The sequence below is a fragment of the Acipenser ruthenus genome, chromosome 34 (assembly GCF_902713425.1).
Source record: "Acipenser ruthenus chromosome 34, fAciRut3.2 maternal haplotype, whole genome shotgun sequence".
NCBI classification, from domain to species: domain Eukaryota; kingdom Metazoa; phylum Chordata; class Actinopteri; order Acipenseriformes; family Acipenseridae; genus Acipenser; species Acipenser ruthenus.
Genome location: NC_081222.1, coordinates 4307393 through 4323486, shown reverse-complemented (window position 1 = coordinate 4323486; position 16094 = coordinate 4307393). Strand labels below are relative to the sequence as shown.

General features: G+C 43.0%; 1 protein-coding gene across 1 annotated transcript in view; it reads right to left on the bottom strand.

The window, feature by feature from the left end:
• Nucleotides 1–5154: 5154 nt before the first annotated feature.
• LOC117965599 (syntaxin-binding protein 2-like) overlaps nt 5155–16094 on the bottom strand; it is a 41865-nt gene continuing 30925 nt past the window's right edge. The window contains exons 17-19 of the mRNA XM_059007132.1: nt 15713–15798; nt 11832–11992; nt 5155–7841 (exon numbers count right to left, since the gene is read on the bottom strand). Of these exons, the coding sequence (XP_058863115.1) occupies nt 7762–7841; nt 11832–11992; nt 15713–15798 (327 nt within the window). The 3' untranslated portion in view covers nt 5155–7761. The remainder of the gene's footprint in view (nt 7842–11831; nt 11993–15712; nt 15799–16094) is intronic.

Below are 16094 nucleotides of genomic sequence, written 5' to 3'. Positions count from 1 at the left end.
TATTCTGTTTAACTTGGCAGTTTGGATATTTAAAAATATACTTTTATCTTGGAAGTGCCACCAGCCAAGTCAGCCTTTTAATTTAGTCCCTATTGTGTTTTAATTAACATTTTATAACTGATTTAAAATATATCTTTACACCCAATGTTTAATTTGAAATGACGCTTGTGACGGGGACCATGCTTGAACTGCAATGAGTGCCGGTCTGAACGGTAGTAAGCACCCAGATGTCTGTGGTGCACTGACACTAGTACTCCAGATGGCTCCCTAAGGGGCCCTGGGCCTGTGTCAGCAAAACCCTAGGGCCACTGCTCACCTTGTGGCTTAGCCTGAGGCTCTTTCCTCTGCACAGAGTGGCGGAACTTATTATAGCCTCCGCGGCGAATGGCCACAGGCCAGTTCTGAATAACACCTCTGGCCGCAGGCGCAGCCGGCTGTGCCGGTCCAAGGCTGCTGGCACAAGAATAAAACCCAGGCATTATGCAAATAGCAAGCAAAGTACCCTAAGAATGAACAGTTGCTGCCTCAGCTGCTAAAGACAGCAACTGGGCTGTCAATAAGACCTGCTTGGTACCAGATTGGGGATGTAAACCCCAGTCGGTAGCAGGTCAGAACCGGGACAGAACCGGAACGATACAGGGTTGGTTTGGTGCCGGTGCCTGTAGTACCGGCTCAGTACAGTAGTGTATAGTACTGTAAGGAAAGTGTCTGCTGTACAAGCAGCGACGCCGCTGTACAGTAATGCAACAGGGCGGATGCTGTGCAGACCAGGTCACCTGCAAGACTGCAGCTGCCCTCTTGATCAATGGCGATGGAGAGTGCTGCTTCCTGCTGCCAATCTGCACTCGTAGCCCCCTTGGACCCAGATGGAGCTAGCAACCTATAGGAGAACACAAGTCAGCTGACTCAACAAACAACAGGCTATGTGCAAAAAAGTATGCGTAATTAGTAAAACTAAAACAACATAAATAATTATCGCATTAATCAGTGTAATACACAATTAGCAAATAAAAGATGCAGATCAAACGTAACTCATCCGTCTATGGCTCTCCTCGTCCAAGTTCAGTCCTGTGAAAGGAAAAATGACGCTGGTATCTGTGCGTGCAGTCTTCTTAAGCCCTCGGGGGGCAGTGTGTCACAGGCGCCGATGCACAGCTTTGGTATAATCTATTCAGGTTCTTGGTCTTTAAGAAGCAAACGTTAGGTTATTATCATAACACCGGTTCCCTGAAATAGAAATGTATCCATTACACAATGGGTTAAACTATTGCGCCCGATTCAACTGAACACTCAGACCAAAGCTGCATCTTACGCCCGTGACGTCAGCACGCCTGTCTCCGCCCCCACAGGAGACAAAACTGGGTGCAGGTCGGCGCTCAGTGCCATAAATTTTCTTCAGCCTACTGCATAGGATGTATGCAGCGACCAAAGAATTGTAATGGATACATTCCTATTTCAGGGAAACAGGGTTATGATAATAACCTAATGTTCCCTTTCAAGTACAAAATGTATTCCATTACACAATGGGTAAGTACACCAAAGCCATCGCAGGACATGACTTTCAGAACAGCCAATTTGGCGAGACCGATGGCTTGCCATACTTATAAGTCACGGTAACGTCCATAGAATGTATAATGACCTCATGCATGTGCTTCTGAATCTGACTGAGACGCTGCTGTCAGCACTCTGCTTCCAAAGGCAGGGTTCTGAGGATCCAGGACATTAAGCCCATAAAACCTTGTGAAGGTGTGAGTAGTGGCCCACACCGCTGCATCGCAAATGTCAGAGACCAGAGCACCATGAAACAATGCCCAAGAGGTAGCAAGACCCCTGGTGGAATGACCTGCGACCTTCTCTGGAGGGGGCAAGTTGGCTTGCTCTCATGACTGTCTCCACAATCCAACTGGCCAGCATCTGTTTTGATAGAGCTTGACCTTGGTTATTAGCTCCAAAACATATAAACAGTTGCTCAGATTGCTGTCAACTATTTGTCCTGTCAACGTAAAACGCTAGTGCCCTAACCGGACAAAGTGTATGGAGCCAACGCTCCTCATCTGACTGGAATGGTGGAGGATAAAAAGCCTCTAATTCCACAGACTGATTGACATGGAAGGTTGATAGGCATTTGGGCACAAAGGTCGGATTCATACAGAGCATGACTTCAGTCCTAGACTCCATAAAAAACAAAAAGCAAAAAGCTTTTGCTACTGAAAATGCATCTCACTCACACATCTAGCAAATGTGATGGCAAGTAAAAATGCTGCCTTCAGAGATAGGTACTTAAGCTCTGTAGAATGCAGAGGTCAAAGGGTGGTTTCGTGAGTGCACTGCTGCATGCAGCACCACATTTAACCGACACTAAGGAACTTTGTCCTTCAAATGAGGCCGAAGCCTCCGTGCCCCTTTCAGAAACTGGCCAGCCAGAAAATAAGCCTCTGGGGACACCAAGTCAATTTTATCATGGCAAGCCGAGATGGCTGCCGAGTCGAGGGGTCTTATCCTCATCAAAAACTGCAGAATGACTGGCATGGGGCAAGTCGTGGGATCAACCTGACGTGATTCTGGAGAATCAATATGACTCTCTCCGACAATCCTAAATGGCTGAACAGGAGCCCTTCCGGGGCCAGACCCAGAGCTGTAGGCAATGTCCCCTGCGTCTGGCTGGCTGCGTCTGGCTGGCTGCGACAGGCGGAAAGTGGCCAAGCCCTAACTCCTCCGTCTCATGGACCCGATATAACAGGTCAGCAGCACTGGGGACGGCCTGGGACGTCACGAGGTGTCTCCAAGTTGATTAGACCTCATGCAGAAAGTACGGGTGGACAGGGCGCATTGAGGTCCTTCTTGAGGGAGCTGAGGGCCTGTCAAAAATGGAGCACTTCAGCTCGGACTTCCGGTGCTGTGATGGCTCTTTTCAATAAAGCCATGCGGAGAAGGGGAGAGGCGCCAGTGGCTCATCCCCCTCCAGCTCCTCCAATTGAGGTTCCTCTAGCTCATTGGGCGTTCCTAAGGCAGCGAGGGACATGCACCCACATCCAAAACCCACATCCTGCACCCACTCTTGCGCTGCAACAGTTGCTTGCACCACAGGGGAAGCAGCGGCGGGTTGCAACGGGCGAGCCTCAGCCAGTGCCTTCAAGATCTGGCCTTGGGCTGAGATGGCTTCCCACATGCAATCCATCTGGGTCTATACGGCTGGGTTGCTCGGGGAATGGCGACGGCTAGCCTTCCTATGTTTCGGGGGGGGGGGGGTGGGAAGAGGTCGATGCCAAAGACCGCGAGCGGCTTCTGTCTCTGTGGTGCTGTTGTTTTCTGACTGGAGCACTTTCCGCCGCTTGGTGGTGAACAGTGCACAGGCCTCACAAAAGGATTGATCCTGTAATGCCTGCTTAGCATGCTCAGCACCAAGACACCACACCCATTGGTCGTGCTTATCCTCTGGAGGGATAGGCTTCTTGCAGGTCGTGCAAGAATGGAACTCATGCATCGTTGCAGCAAGACTGTAATGCACACGGGTGGTAACATGGTACAGTGCAAGGTATTGAATATGGTATGCTGTACGGTGCGATATGGTATGGTATGCACGGTATGGTGTACTACGGTGCATGGTACAGTTCACTGTACAGTACACTACGATGCACGGTGCAACACAGCGTGGAAGCATGGTACGGTGCACTGAGGCAAGGTACGGTGCACAATGTACTATCACGCATGGTACGGTGGGTGCACAGTTGGTACTGGCAGGGCCTAAGCAAACTGTGTGTGGGCAAGGCAGCAACACAGGGATGCAATGCAAGAACCTGAGAGCGCCTGCTTACAGCTCTCTCCCACTGACAAGCCTTCACAAAGCAGTGCTGAAGCTGTCTGCTATTGTGGCATGGGCAGCAGAGCAAAGCTCTCTAACTGTTGGGCTACAGACCGCAAGTTAGTCTGTGCAGCCCGAGAGTTAAACACAGTGCCCGTCCAGGAGCGCTGGCTTGCAAGCAAGTCTGAGCCCAGACTGCTGCGACTGCTTAAGCAGGGAGCCGTGTGCACAGCGCCTGGAATAAAAAAGGGGAGAACCACAAATACATCAGTTTCTTTTTTTTTTTTTTTTTTTTTAAATTTAGTCGTCGCCAATTATTTTTACCCCGGTTTTCACCCCAATTTAGCATGCCCAATTATTATCTGTATCCCCGGCTCACCGCTCGCAACCCCCCCGCCGGCTCAGGAAACGGAGGCTGAAACACGCGTCCTCCGAAACGTGCTCCTTCCAAGCCGTCATTTTTCGCACTGCAGATCCACAGCAATGCTACCAGACCTATAGTGCCGGAGGACAACACAGATCTGGCGGCTCCGCTGCAGAGCCACAGGCGCCCTATCGGCCACAGGGGTCGCTGATGCGCGGTGAGCCGTGGATTCCCCTGCCGACCTAAGCCCTCCCTACCCGGGCAGCGCTCAGCCAATTGTGCGCCGCCCCCTAGGAACTCTCGGTCACGGTCAGCTGTGACATAGCCTGGATTCGAACCAGCGATCTCCAGGCTATAGGGCACATCCTGCGAGGAGCGCCTTTACTGGATGCGCCACTCGGGAGCCCTAAATACATCAGTTTCAACCACAATATATATATTTAAACGTAGTTTAAATTCACAATATGACTGTAAAAAACAAGACTAATAAAACTCCAGTTGGAGTTAAGGTAGAAAAGGGAGAATAAATAATATTAATAATACTGTGTCAGCGATCTGCAGAGTGCAGGAGCAGGCAAGCCCGATGCTGCCGCTGGACAGGAGGCCGCAATTAAATTATTTAAACAATTTTTTGCTTCAGGGGTTCATCCCAAAGGGAAAAAATAAGCAGAAATAAAATAAGACAGGCTTATCTGACTGCTTCTGGTCGAAAATAGTGAATTTTCACTCTCTCGAATGCTGGGTAACTCTGTGCAAGCTGAAAGGCTGAAATAGACAATGGCACTGAACTTTCGTTTTGCATCCAGTTTTGTCTCCTGTGGGGGCGGAGACGTGCGTGCTGACGTCGCGGGTGTAAGACGCAGCTTTGGTTTGTGTTCAGTTGAATCGGGTGTAATAAGTTAACCCATTGCGTAATGGAATACATTTCGTACTTGATATGGAACAAGACTGGTTTATAAAGGTTTGAAATGAACACAGAAACAGGGTGTAGACAGGCACTCAGCTTTATTTTAAAATACAATAGATTTGCTCCAAGTTCAGTAGTTATCTTTCTCCCAACATAAGTGTGGCAGACATGACAAGAAAAACAAAAAGGCAAAGACCCAGCACCGCATTACTGATTGATTTTAAACATTACAAATTGTAGAAATTTACAAAAACAAACATATATATATATAATGCACACCTCTTTTGAAATAAAGTACACGTGGTTACAGAGAAAATCAAAAGGGTTATAAGATAATCTACTATTTCTTTTTAAATAAATAAAATATAGAAATTGAAACAAATACAATCAATGAATTGAATTTAATAAAGATTGGCGCCACTCCACACATTGTTCCCAATACCTGACATGCAGGTTTTTGTGGTAACCACTAGCGGTACAATACCTTTTCATGGTTAATGTCGGCTATTTCATTATGCATCACTTACTAGGCATGGAAATTGATTTTAAATTGGACTGTAAATAAATTAGGACACCTTGATAGGGTCTCGATCAAATGCAGAACACAGCACTTCTATATGGACTCTGCATAACTCCTGGACAAGGATGGTGCCACTCAAGCTGACACTTAAATAACTTCAGCAGTACCTATTACAGATTCTACACTAAGGGGAAACACCACAAAAAGACATTTTCATGCGTCCTAAATTAACTCCCCAGGACTTTTCTAATGGCTTCTGATGTCAAGAATAATGTAAATACGAGAATCTGCCCTGCTGTTAACTTCTTTTTTCAATTGCAGGCTGAGACGCTTTCTAATGCTGTTCCCAAGGTGAAAACGGGTATGGTCCAGTTTCTATTGCTGATGTGCGCGCTCAGACAAAACCATTCAAGCATGGACACTGATCACGTACTTTTAGAGAAAGACTGTCACAACACTCTACCCCGTTGTGTGCTCTCCTTCTTGTATTAACAGAGTAACACATTGCTTCAGAATGGCCGATGGGGAGCAAGCTGACCACACTCAGTACACTGATGTTGTCACATCTCAAAACAATCGATAACACACTTCTGATTCACTCAAAGGTGTGATAAAAACAACCACTGGTAAAGACACTCTTAGTATTCCGTTTGTGTGATTAAGATTCCGAATATGATCAATTGATAACCCTAACAGAACAATGTGTAACAGGCAACAGCTAATCAAATGAGCATTGATTATTACGAGGAAGGGGAGAGTGGGGGGCTTGAGGGGTTGATAGTAATACAACACAGAGTTGATCACATCACATAATATGGTTGATCAGTAGAAGGCATGCAGGTTTTAAATTTTTTTTTTTTTTTTTTTTCAAAATCACAAAATGATTAATTACAGCACACCTGACACTGAGATTAAAGGACCGAATTAAAGAGAGTGAGAGTAGATATTTAAATAACCTTCTGCCCCAAAATATTTTCACTGAATCATATTCTGTAGGAGCGTGTGTAGCCAGATTAATTTAATGCTGGTGCTGATTTGACTACCGTTCCGGCTAGCCTTGCCGGGCTCATTTTATTTGATTTTTTCAGATTTTATAATACAGATGAACAGCCTGTAAACGTCAGTCCGACACACATGAAAGACAAACCTGGAGTGAGAGCAGTGTAGGTTTGTATACAGTTTATCAACGTCAAAGGAAAGTTGAATCCAGTTTAAAATGGGTTACTCCAAGCTAAATTGCAATGTGCTTTCTAAAGCAGTAGCATTCTCAGTTTTAATTATTATAACAATAAAAATGCACTATAATCCAGGGCAGTTTTAAAGGCACTATTTTTGGTTTGGAGAGATTTTAACACGCTTTGGTATATATACCCATTTACAACTACCCAATCAACACTCTTCGTGTTTAATCTGGTTAAGAAAGAAGCCAACAGACTGAGTTGTTTTAGAAAAAGTGTGTAGCTATATTGTGATTGGATAAAATAAGTACTGTCCACAGCTTTTGGTTTTTAGAAGCGATCTCGTCCGCGAGCAATAAAATGCAAGGATTGCAACATAGACCTCGAACTGCATTAAGGTCTATTAATCTTACTACCAGGGACATATCAGAGGTAGGTTAAGAAATTTGTGAACTGGAATCATTCAAGAACGTGATACATGTATGTGATCTTTGGTCTCTGGGCGATAGAGAAGGCAGCAGGCAACCCCAGCTTGATAATGGAACAAGGCAAGATCGAGTCCTAAAGACTGGGCTAGTGGAGCTGATGGAATGGGTATATTACAGTTAAGGCCGACAGTACTGGAGCGTCTCAAATGTCTGCCATGCAGTGGGAGTTCACATTTCAACCCTTGGAAGTACAGGGATGGAAATAAGACACAGCAGCAGTGCACAGCAGTTTCACCCATTCCAGGTTTTACTACAAGCTTGATTAGCACCAGTGCATAGGTAACAAGCTCAGGTGTGTCCTATTAAACTCATAGTAAAACCGCTATGCAATGGGAGTTCAAATTTCGACCCATAGAATTAAAGTAATTGTACAAGTGTGCTGTAGAAATGGAAGTGTGGTGTGATGCCAGGTCTATGTGTGCACTGCAATAGTAACAGTACAGAATAAGAAAGAGAGGGGGTGCGAGGCGGTGAGGACACAGGAATCTTCTCAAGAAGATTCTCAGCTGCTCCCTTCCAAAGGCTGGTCCAGCTTTTTCAGGTCATTCAGGAATTTAGTGGGAGTGAGGACATGAGTAGAACCTGCAGGAAGACAAAGCAACGCAGTCAGGTTGTTAGAAATGCAGCAAAGAATCAAACTCATTGATTGTGCTCATTAAACGCGTGTCATGTTTAAACAAAACAACAGTTTATTTGCATTTTGACTGTACTTGCCTCTACTAGACTAGCCCTTGATTCAAGTTGATTCAAACCCATTTTAAGTCCTGTTCCCATTGGAACCTATTAGCAGCAACAACACTTTGTTGAGAGTGTAGATCTTGCACTCAGAATGTCAATGACAAAGAATCCTAATTCTTTTTTTAATTTAATGACCTGTAATATGTTTATAAGTGTTCAGTGGCTATCTCCCCTATAAACGTTTACCATAGTAAAAGCACAGCAAAGTGTAATAAAGCACAGTGAAAGCATGGTAAAGCACAGGTAAGCATGGTAAAGCACAGGTAAGCAGTGTAAATCACAGAGAGGTCTGGTAAAGCATATAGCTGTGACAATCCCTGGAGGCTTGCTGAACACGGAACACTTACAAACATACATGAAGAGTCTTGAATGGGATAGTCCACTTCCAAATAGAAAGAGCAAGCAAGACACACAGAGCTCAAGAGCCATCGGTTGCACATCGCTGCTCTGAATGCTTTTCTGTGTAGAGTTACCAGACATCCTGGGAAAACTGGTTGCAAATTATTTGTCCCGGTCAGAAACAGTAAAATTGTTAAATCATCCCATTGTTTATAAGTACAACACTGTAGCAGTTTAATAATTAATATTCTGTTTAACTTCCTGGACCATGGCAATTTTTAAAAAATGTTTTACAATTGATTTTTTTTTACTTTATCTTGGGCCACCAGCCAAGTTTGCCTTTTAAGCACCCCGTTGCTTTTCCTGCGATTTCCGCGTGAAGCGCATGCGAGTCTGAATGTGTCACTCCCGTGAGAATACCGTGCAGGCGCTTATATGTGCATCTGCAAAGTTTAACACGTCTTTTTAACGTGCTTCAATGAAAAAATAAGAAAACTGTATTGTAAAAGTGTATGCAGTTTTGTTTTTTACTGGCAGATGGCAGCAGTCCCTAAGAAATGCACTTGACAGACCGTATACACACAGCTGAGAATGACAAATGGATGCCTGTGTATCTACAGAGAATAAAATGAGGAGATTTCTTTATTTATTTGTTGGTGTTACAGGTTGTAAGGAAGCCTTGTCAGGTTTGGTACTGGTCAGAACTACCTATTTATTTATTGTACCTACACTTCACAGATAATTGATACAACAGCGCTATACATCCGTGCCTGAAACTGGGGAAGATACTGTATATGACATGATTGAAAATTTGCAACGCAAGATTTCTGATGTATATGTGCTAGATAAACACGTTAGTATTGATGAGGACTTGAAGGGCGTATGCTTTGAAATCACACAAAAAATAAGTTCTAAAAAGTGATATTGCCTGCACGAGTATTATGTTATTATAATGCTGCCATTGTAAAAACATATGTTATTTATACTTATATAATGGTGCCATTGGAAAAAGAAATGATGTTATGTTGTGATCTATATTATAATGCTCAATTGTAAACACATTGTTATTTTGTTATTTAGGTTCTATTGAAATACTGTATTTCCGTTTAGCATAATCACAATAAAAAAGTGTATATTTAAAAAAATACAGCAAAAATTGTTTTGAAAAGTGTCCAAAATTTCTTATTTGAATAATGAAAAATCTGCCCCCCCCCCCCTCCCCAAAGAGCATTTAACATGGAAATTGCCAAAATAAATGGGCAGCTGGGTGGTTAAGTTAGTCCTCTATTGTGTTTTGAGTAACACAGCCATTTTTATAAACAATTTCAATTATATACATATCTATCTATCTAGCTAGCTATCAACAGATATACACACATATATATATTATACATACATATATATATATATATATATATATATATATACACACACACACACACACACACACACACACATACACAAACACGGGTAGAATTCTCAACAAGGAAGTGCAGGTACTCATATGCACAGTGTAAACATTTAAAAATTGAGACAATCTGAGTGCTAATGAATAAATACTTTTAAAATGTATACAAATTGGTACACGATACATTTATAAATACAAAATAAGCCTTAAAAAATAGCTGATCAATTATAACCAATTCACCATAAACAAGGAAGATGACAATACTGAAAGCTTTGTATTCTCTGCATGTACCACTCAGTCATGTACTGTAATAACACTGAAGTTAAACCTTAAATGACAAGCATCAAGAAATATTACACTACGCAGTAACTGCTGTAGAGAGGGAGTTTTGTTTCAAGATATCCTAAAAAAGGGATGATGTTATAAAAATGGTATAAAAAACAACAACTGTGCTATGAAAAAATGATTAAAAAAGGTCTAAGTCAAACAATGCACAATGGGGGCTAAAATACCCCTCAAATGTATTATGTAACAGGCACTACTACTACTAATGATGATGATGATGATGTACTTGGCCATTTTAATCTCCACAGTATTCTCTGAAATCACTCCCATACTTTCCATACCCTGGAGGCTGTGTGGTCCAGTGGTTAAAGTAAAGGGCTTGTAACCAGGAGGTCCCCGGTTCAAATCCCACCTCAGCCACTGACTCATTGTGTGACCCTGAGCAAGTCACTTAACCTCCCTGTGCTCTGTCTTTCGGGTGAGACATAATTGGAAGTGACTCTGCAGCTGATGCATAGTTCACACACCCTAGTCTCTGTAAGTCGCCTTGGATAAAGGCGTCTGCTAAATAAACTAATAATAATAATAATAATAATAATAATAATACTCACCTACAACAGGACCTGGCCATGCTACAAGAATAGCTTTGGATTAGAACATATATGCCTGTTTCTTTTACTTATTTTGTACTTATTACTTATCTTACAATAATATGTTCTGTGTGCTTCTCTGTTGTGTTTCTGTGTAGATTAATTACCATGATCTAGTCCAGATAAAGATTTTTCAGGCAGAAACAGTATTTTTTTTTATCCCTGGTATTGTGGTTTTTGCACAAGAAACAAAGTGGCAAAAGACACATTTTCATAAAGTAATATCATTATTGCGGTTTACTTCTGCCTTTTTTTCACATGCAAGTGAAAACTCACATTTAACTGAAATAAACTCTTCAAAATGTTTTAGAAAAGGGGGCATTGTACAGAGAAAAAACACCTCACCGTTTTGGTTTTTGTTCATTACAGTCTTCATAACAGAAAATACTAGGATCACAACAAAACAAAACGTTGCGCACAATGCTTAACATGTACCTTGCAAGTTGGGCCAGCGTAAAGCACACCTACATCTGTATCCCGACTCTGTCTCGCTTACCGAACCTGAAGCAGCATTTTATTGATCCTGTTTTGCAAATTCTGGCAATGTGGTAAATCGGTGCAAGGCAAAACGTGTTATGATAATTATTTCTAATATTTATCAGCTATGTACATTTATGGCGAACATTGATGTGGATTTTTGCCTTCAAATTTATGTGCAGCAACGGTCGTTTCAGTTAGTTTCTCCGCTGCACTAAAGAAAATAATTATTACTTCACAAAGGTAATTACTCCACACCGCTGTTTTCATGTTGCACTGCTGAGGTCTCCTCTCGCTGATCAACGAATGAGCACTGACACAAAGCGAAATCGGCAGAGATTTGTGGCTCATGCCAAAAGGAAATCTGATCAGAATGAAAGCTCGGCCAATCAATGATTATACTGACGTTAACGGTGGCCAATAGCAGCTAACAGAAACAGAAGCAGTGCGAGGAAACAATGCAAGCAGCATGAACTGTGCTGAATGAAAGCGCATTTGAGAAACGTTGCGCTAGTGGACTGTGCGAGTGGATGGAATGCATCTGCGTTGGATGAAAAGCTGAATAAATAAGTCCCGGTACAGAGTACCGGCAGAACTTCACCCCTGTATATGGTAACCCTGTTTATGTGGAAACGGGGAGGCGTTCCGTAGCTGTGCCGTGGCCCTGGTACTCACCGATCAGCACCTCCCACTTGCTGTCCGTGGCTCGGGTCACCTCGTAGGCACAGCGCATCTCCGAGTGCGCCACTCCACCGATGAAGAAGACGATGAGCCGGGGCCCGGTGCAGTACTCCACCGCAGCCTTGTTCTTGTGCCAGTGACCGAACCTGGCGCTGCTGCAGGAGGGAGGGGGAGCAGAAGAACAATCCATCAATCAATCTTTATTTGTTACATAGCCTTTCACGTTAAACACCACAAAGCAGTTTACAGATAAAAACAACAAAAAATGTATACATAAAACAATTGAGAAATAGTAAAAGATAACATGATAAAATACCCCTTTAAATTACATACAGTAAAATAATAAAAATTGGTTTTAATCTTACTTTAAAAAGCAGTGGCAAAATGCACATAATTTATAACAAAGAAATAGTATAAAATAGGATGATAAACAGTAGACAAGGGATTATATCTTAATGTTTCCTGCCTGTTCAGAGATGGAAATAAGACAACAGTTTGATCCATTCTTGGTTTCACTACACGTTTAATAAGACACACCTGAGTTTGTTACCTGTGCACTGTGGCTAATCAAGTTTGTAGTAAAACCTAGAATGAGTGAAACTGCTGTGCAATAGGTCTTATTGACATCCCTGCCTGTTTATTACCCTGTCATGCAGAATTTCCTGGCATTGCTTCTGTTTAGATCATTATTTGAGGTGCTGATAGAAGACACCTATTCTAAAGTATGGAGGGGAAGCACAGTTGAGTTGCACTGTGCACTCATAGGTGAAGAATTGTGCACTGAAGCCTGCGCAACACTGATATTCCTCCCCACCTCACTACAGAATAAGCGTCTTTTTGTGCTGGAAGCATAAGAACAAATAAAAAAGCTTGGGAACAGGTGAGGCTGTTGTTCGACCCATCAAGGCTCCTCCTTTATAAGTAAACCATTGGGGAAAGGAACCAATTTAACAGGACTGCATACATGCTTTTTATGTTTCTAGTGTTTTAGGGGTTAATCTGAAATACTGTATCTTTGCATGAGATAGTTTATAAGTATATAAGACACAAGCTGATTTTCTCCCCGCTCAAGGTCAGAACGGCTGGTAAGCCCACTTGTGGCAAAGCAACTTGGACCTCTCAATTGTAGGGCAGCTGGGGCTCCCGAGTGGCGCATCCAGTAAAGGCGCTCCTCGCAGGATGTGCCCTATAGCCTGGAGATCGCTGGTTCGAATCCAGGCTATGTCACAGCTGACCGTGACCGAGAGTTCCTAGGGGGCGGCGCACAATTGGCTGAGCGCTGCCCGGGTAGGGAGGGCTTAGGTCGGCAGGGGAATCCACGGCTCACCGCGCATCAGCGACCCCTGTGGCCGATAGGGCGCCTGTGGCTCTGCAGCAGAGCCGCCAGATCTGTGTTGTCCTCCGGCACTATAGGTCTGGTAGCATTGCTGTGGATCTGCAGTGCGAAAAATGACGGCTTGGAAGGAGCACGTTTCGGAGGACGCGTGTTTCAGCCTCCGTTTCCTGAGTCGGTGGGGGGGTTGCGAGCGGTGAGCCGGGGATACAGATAATAATTGGGCATGCTAAATTGGGGTGAAAACCGGGGTAAAAATAATTGGCGACGACTAAATTTTTTAAAAAATAGAAAAAAAAAAAAAAAAAAAAAAAAAAAAAATTGTAGGGCAGCTATCAGTTTATATCTTACAGTAATCCTCTACTATACTCTATAAACTGGAATTATGGTTTATTACTGATACACATTGACAAAAAGAAAAAAAAAATAGAATAAAGCAAAGAAACTGTGAAAAGAGATGAATTATTGCTTATTCTACAAATATATTCTAAAATGGCCTGGACACATTTGTTGGTACCCCTTAGAAAAGATAATAAATAATTGGATTATAGTGATATTTCAAACTAATTAGTTTCTTTAATTAGTATCAGACATGTCTCCAATCTTGTAATCAGTCATTCAGCCTATTTAAATGGAGAAAAGTAGTCACTGTGCTGTTTGGTATCATTGTGTGCACCACACTGAACATGGAGCAGAGAAAGCAAAGGAGAGAGTTGTCTGAGGAGATCAGAAAGAAAATAATAGACAAGCATGGTAAAGGTAAAGGCTACAAGACCATCTCCAAGCAGCTTGATGTTCCTGTGACAACAGTTGCAAATATTATTAAGAAGTTTAAGGTCCATGGAACTGTAGCCAACCTCCCTGGGCGCGGCCGCAAGAGGAAAATTGACCCCAGATTGAACAGAAGGATAGTGCGAATTGTAGAAAAAGAACCAAGGATAACTGCCAAAGAGATACAAGCTGAACTCCAAGGTGAAGGTACGTCAGTTTCTGATCACACCATCCGTCACTTTTTGAGCGAAAGTGGGCTCCATGGAAGAAGACCCAGGAGGACTCCACTTTTGAAAGAAAAACATAAAAAAGCCAGACTGGAATTTGCTAAAATGCATATTGACAAGCCACAATCCTTTTGGGAGAATGTCCTTTGGAGAGATGAGTCAAAACTGGAGCTTTTTGGCAAGTCACATCAGCTCTATGTTCACAGACGAAAAAATGAAGCTTTCAAAGAAAAGAACACCATACCTACAGCGAAACATGGAGGAGGTTCGGTTATGTTTTGGGGCTGCTTTGCTGCGCCTGGCACAGGGTGCCTTGAATCTGTGCAGGGCACAATGAAATCTCAAGACTATCAAGGCATTCTGGAGCGAAACATACTGCCCATTGTCAGAAAGCTCTGTCTCAGTCGCAGGTCATGGGTCCTCCAACAGGATAATGACCCAAAACACACAGCTAAAAGCACCCAAGAATGGATAAGAACAAAACATTGGACTATTCTGAAGTGGCCTTCTATGAGTCCTGATCTGAATCCTATCGAACATCTATGGAAAGAGCTGAAACTTGCAGTCTGGAGAAGGCACCCATCAAACCTGAGACAGCTGAAGCAGTTTGCTCAGGAAGAGTGGGCCAAACTACCTGTTAACAGGTGCAGAAGTCTCATTGAGCTACAGAAAACATTTGATTGCAGTGATTGCCTCTAAAGGTTGTGCAACAAAATATTAGGTTAGCGGTCCCATCATTTTTGTCCATGCCATTTTCATTTGTTTTATTATTTACAATATTATGTTGAATAAAAAATCAAAAGCAAAGTCTGATTTCTATTAAATATGGAATAAACAATGGTGGATGCCAATTACTTTTGTCAATTTCAAGTTATTTCAGAGAAAACTGTGCATTCTTCGTTTTTTGTGGAGGGGTACCAACAAATTTGAGCACGTCTGTATATATATATATATATATATATATATATATATATATATATATATATATTTGTAAGCGTGTGCACACTGCTGGGATGGAAATAAGACTCCCATTGCACAGGAGTTTGATCCATGCCTGGTTTCACTCTGAGTTTAATAAGACACATCTGAGCTTGTTACCTATATACTGTGGCTAAGCTAGTAGTAAAACCTGCAATGTGAAACTGCTATGCAATAGGAGTCTTATTGCCATCCCTGCACTGACTGTGGTAAACTGAACCCTACATAATGTTCCAGATCTGCAGCCCCCTCTCTTATCTCACTGGATCTCTGTATCTCATGTTCCAGATCTGCAGCCCCCTCTCTTACCTCACTGGATCTCTGTATCTCATGTTCCAGATCTGCAGCCCCCCTCTCTTACCTCACTGGATCTCTGTATCTCATGTTCCAGATCTGCAGCCCCCCTCTCTTACCTCACTGGATCTCTGTATCTCATGTTCCAGATCTGCAGCCCCCTCTCTTACCTCACTGGATCTCTGTATCTCATGTTCCAGATCTGCAGCCCCCTCTCTTACCTCACTGGATCTCTGTATCTCATGTTCCAGATCTGCAGCCCCCTCTCTTACCTCACTGGATGTCCGGTTATGGCGGTCGGGGGTGGGTCAGACACATAGGGCCAGCTGTTCTTATCCAGCTTGTCTTCAATGGCATCCTGCAGGAAGGAATTACATCACCACTGTTAATTACAGCTGCAATTATGGCTTACCGGTAATACCATTCAGTTCCGGGATCACATGAATACATTTAAAAGCTAAAGATTTCTGCATACCTGAACACACTGACTGCAGTAAAGTGAACACTTAGAAAAGGCAGCATGTTCTAGGGGAGCAGCACACTGACACAATGACACAATGAAAAAGGTAAATCCAACATGTGCAGTTTCTCTGCATTGTTAAAACAGCGGCTAGTGAACTAGTTAGTCCACCATCTGCAACCCCCAGCTCCAGT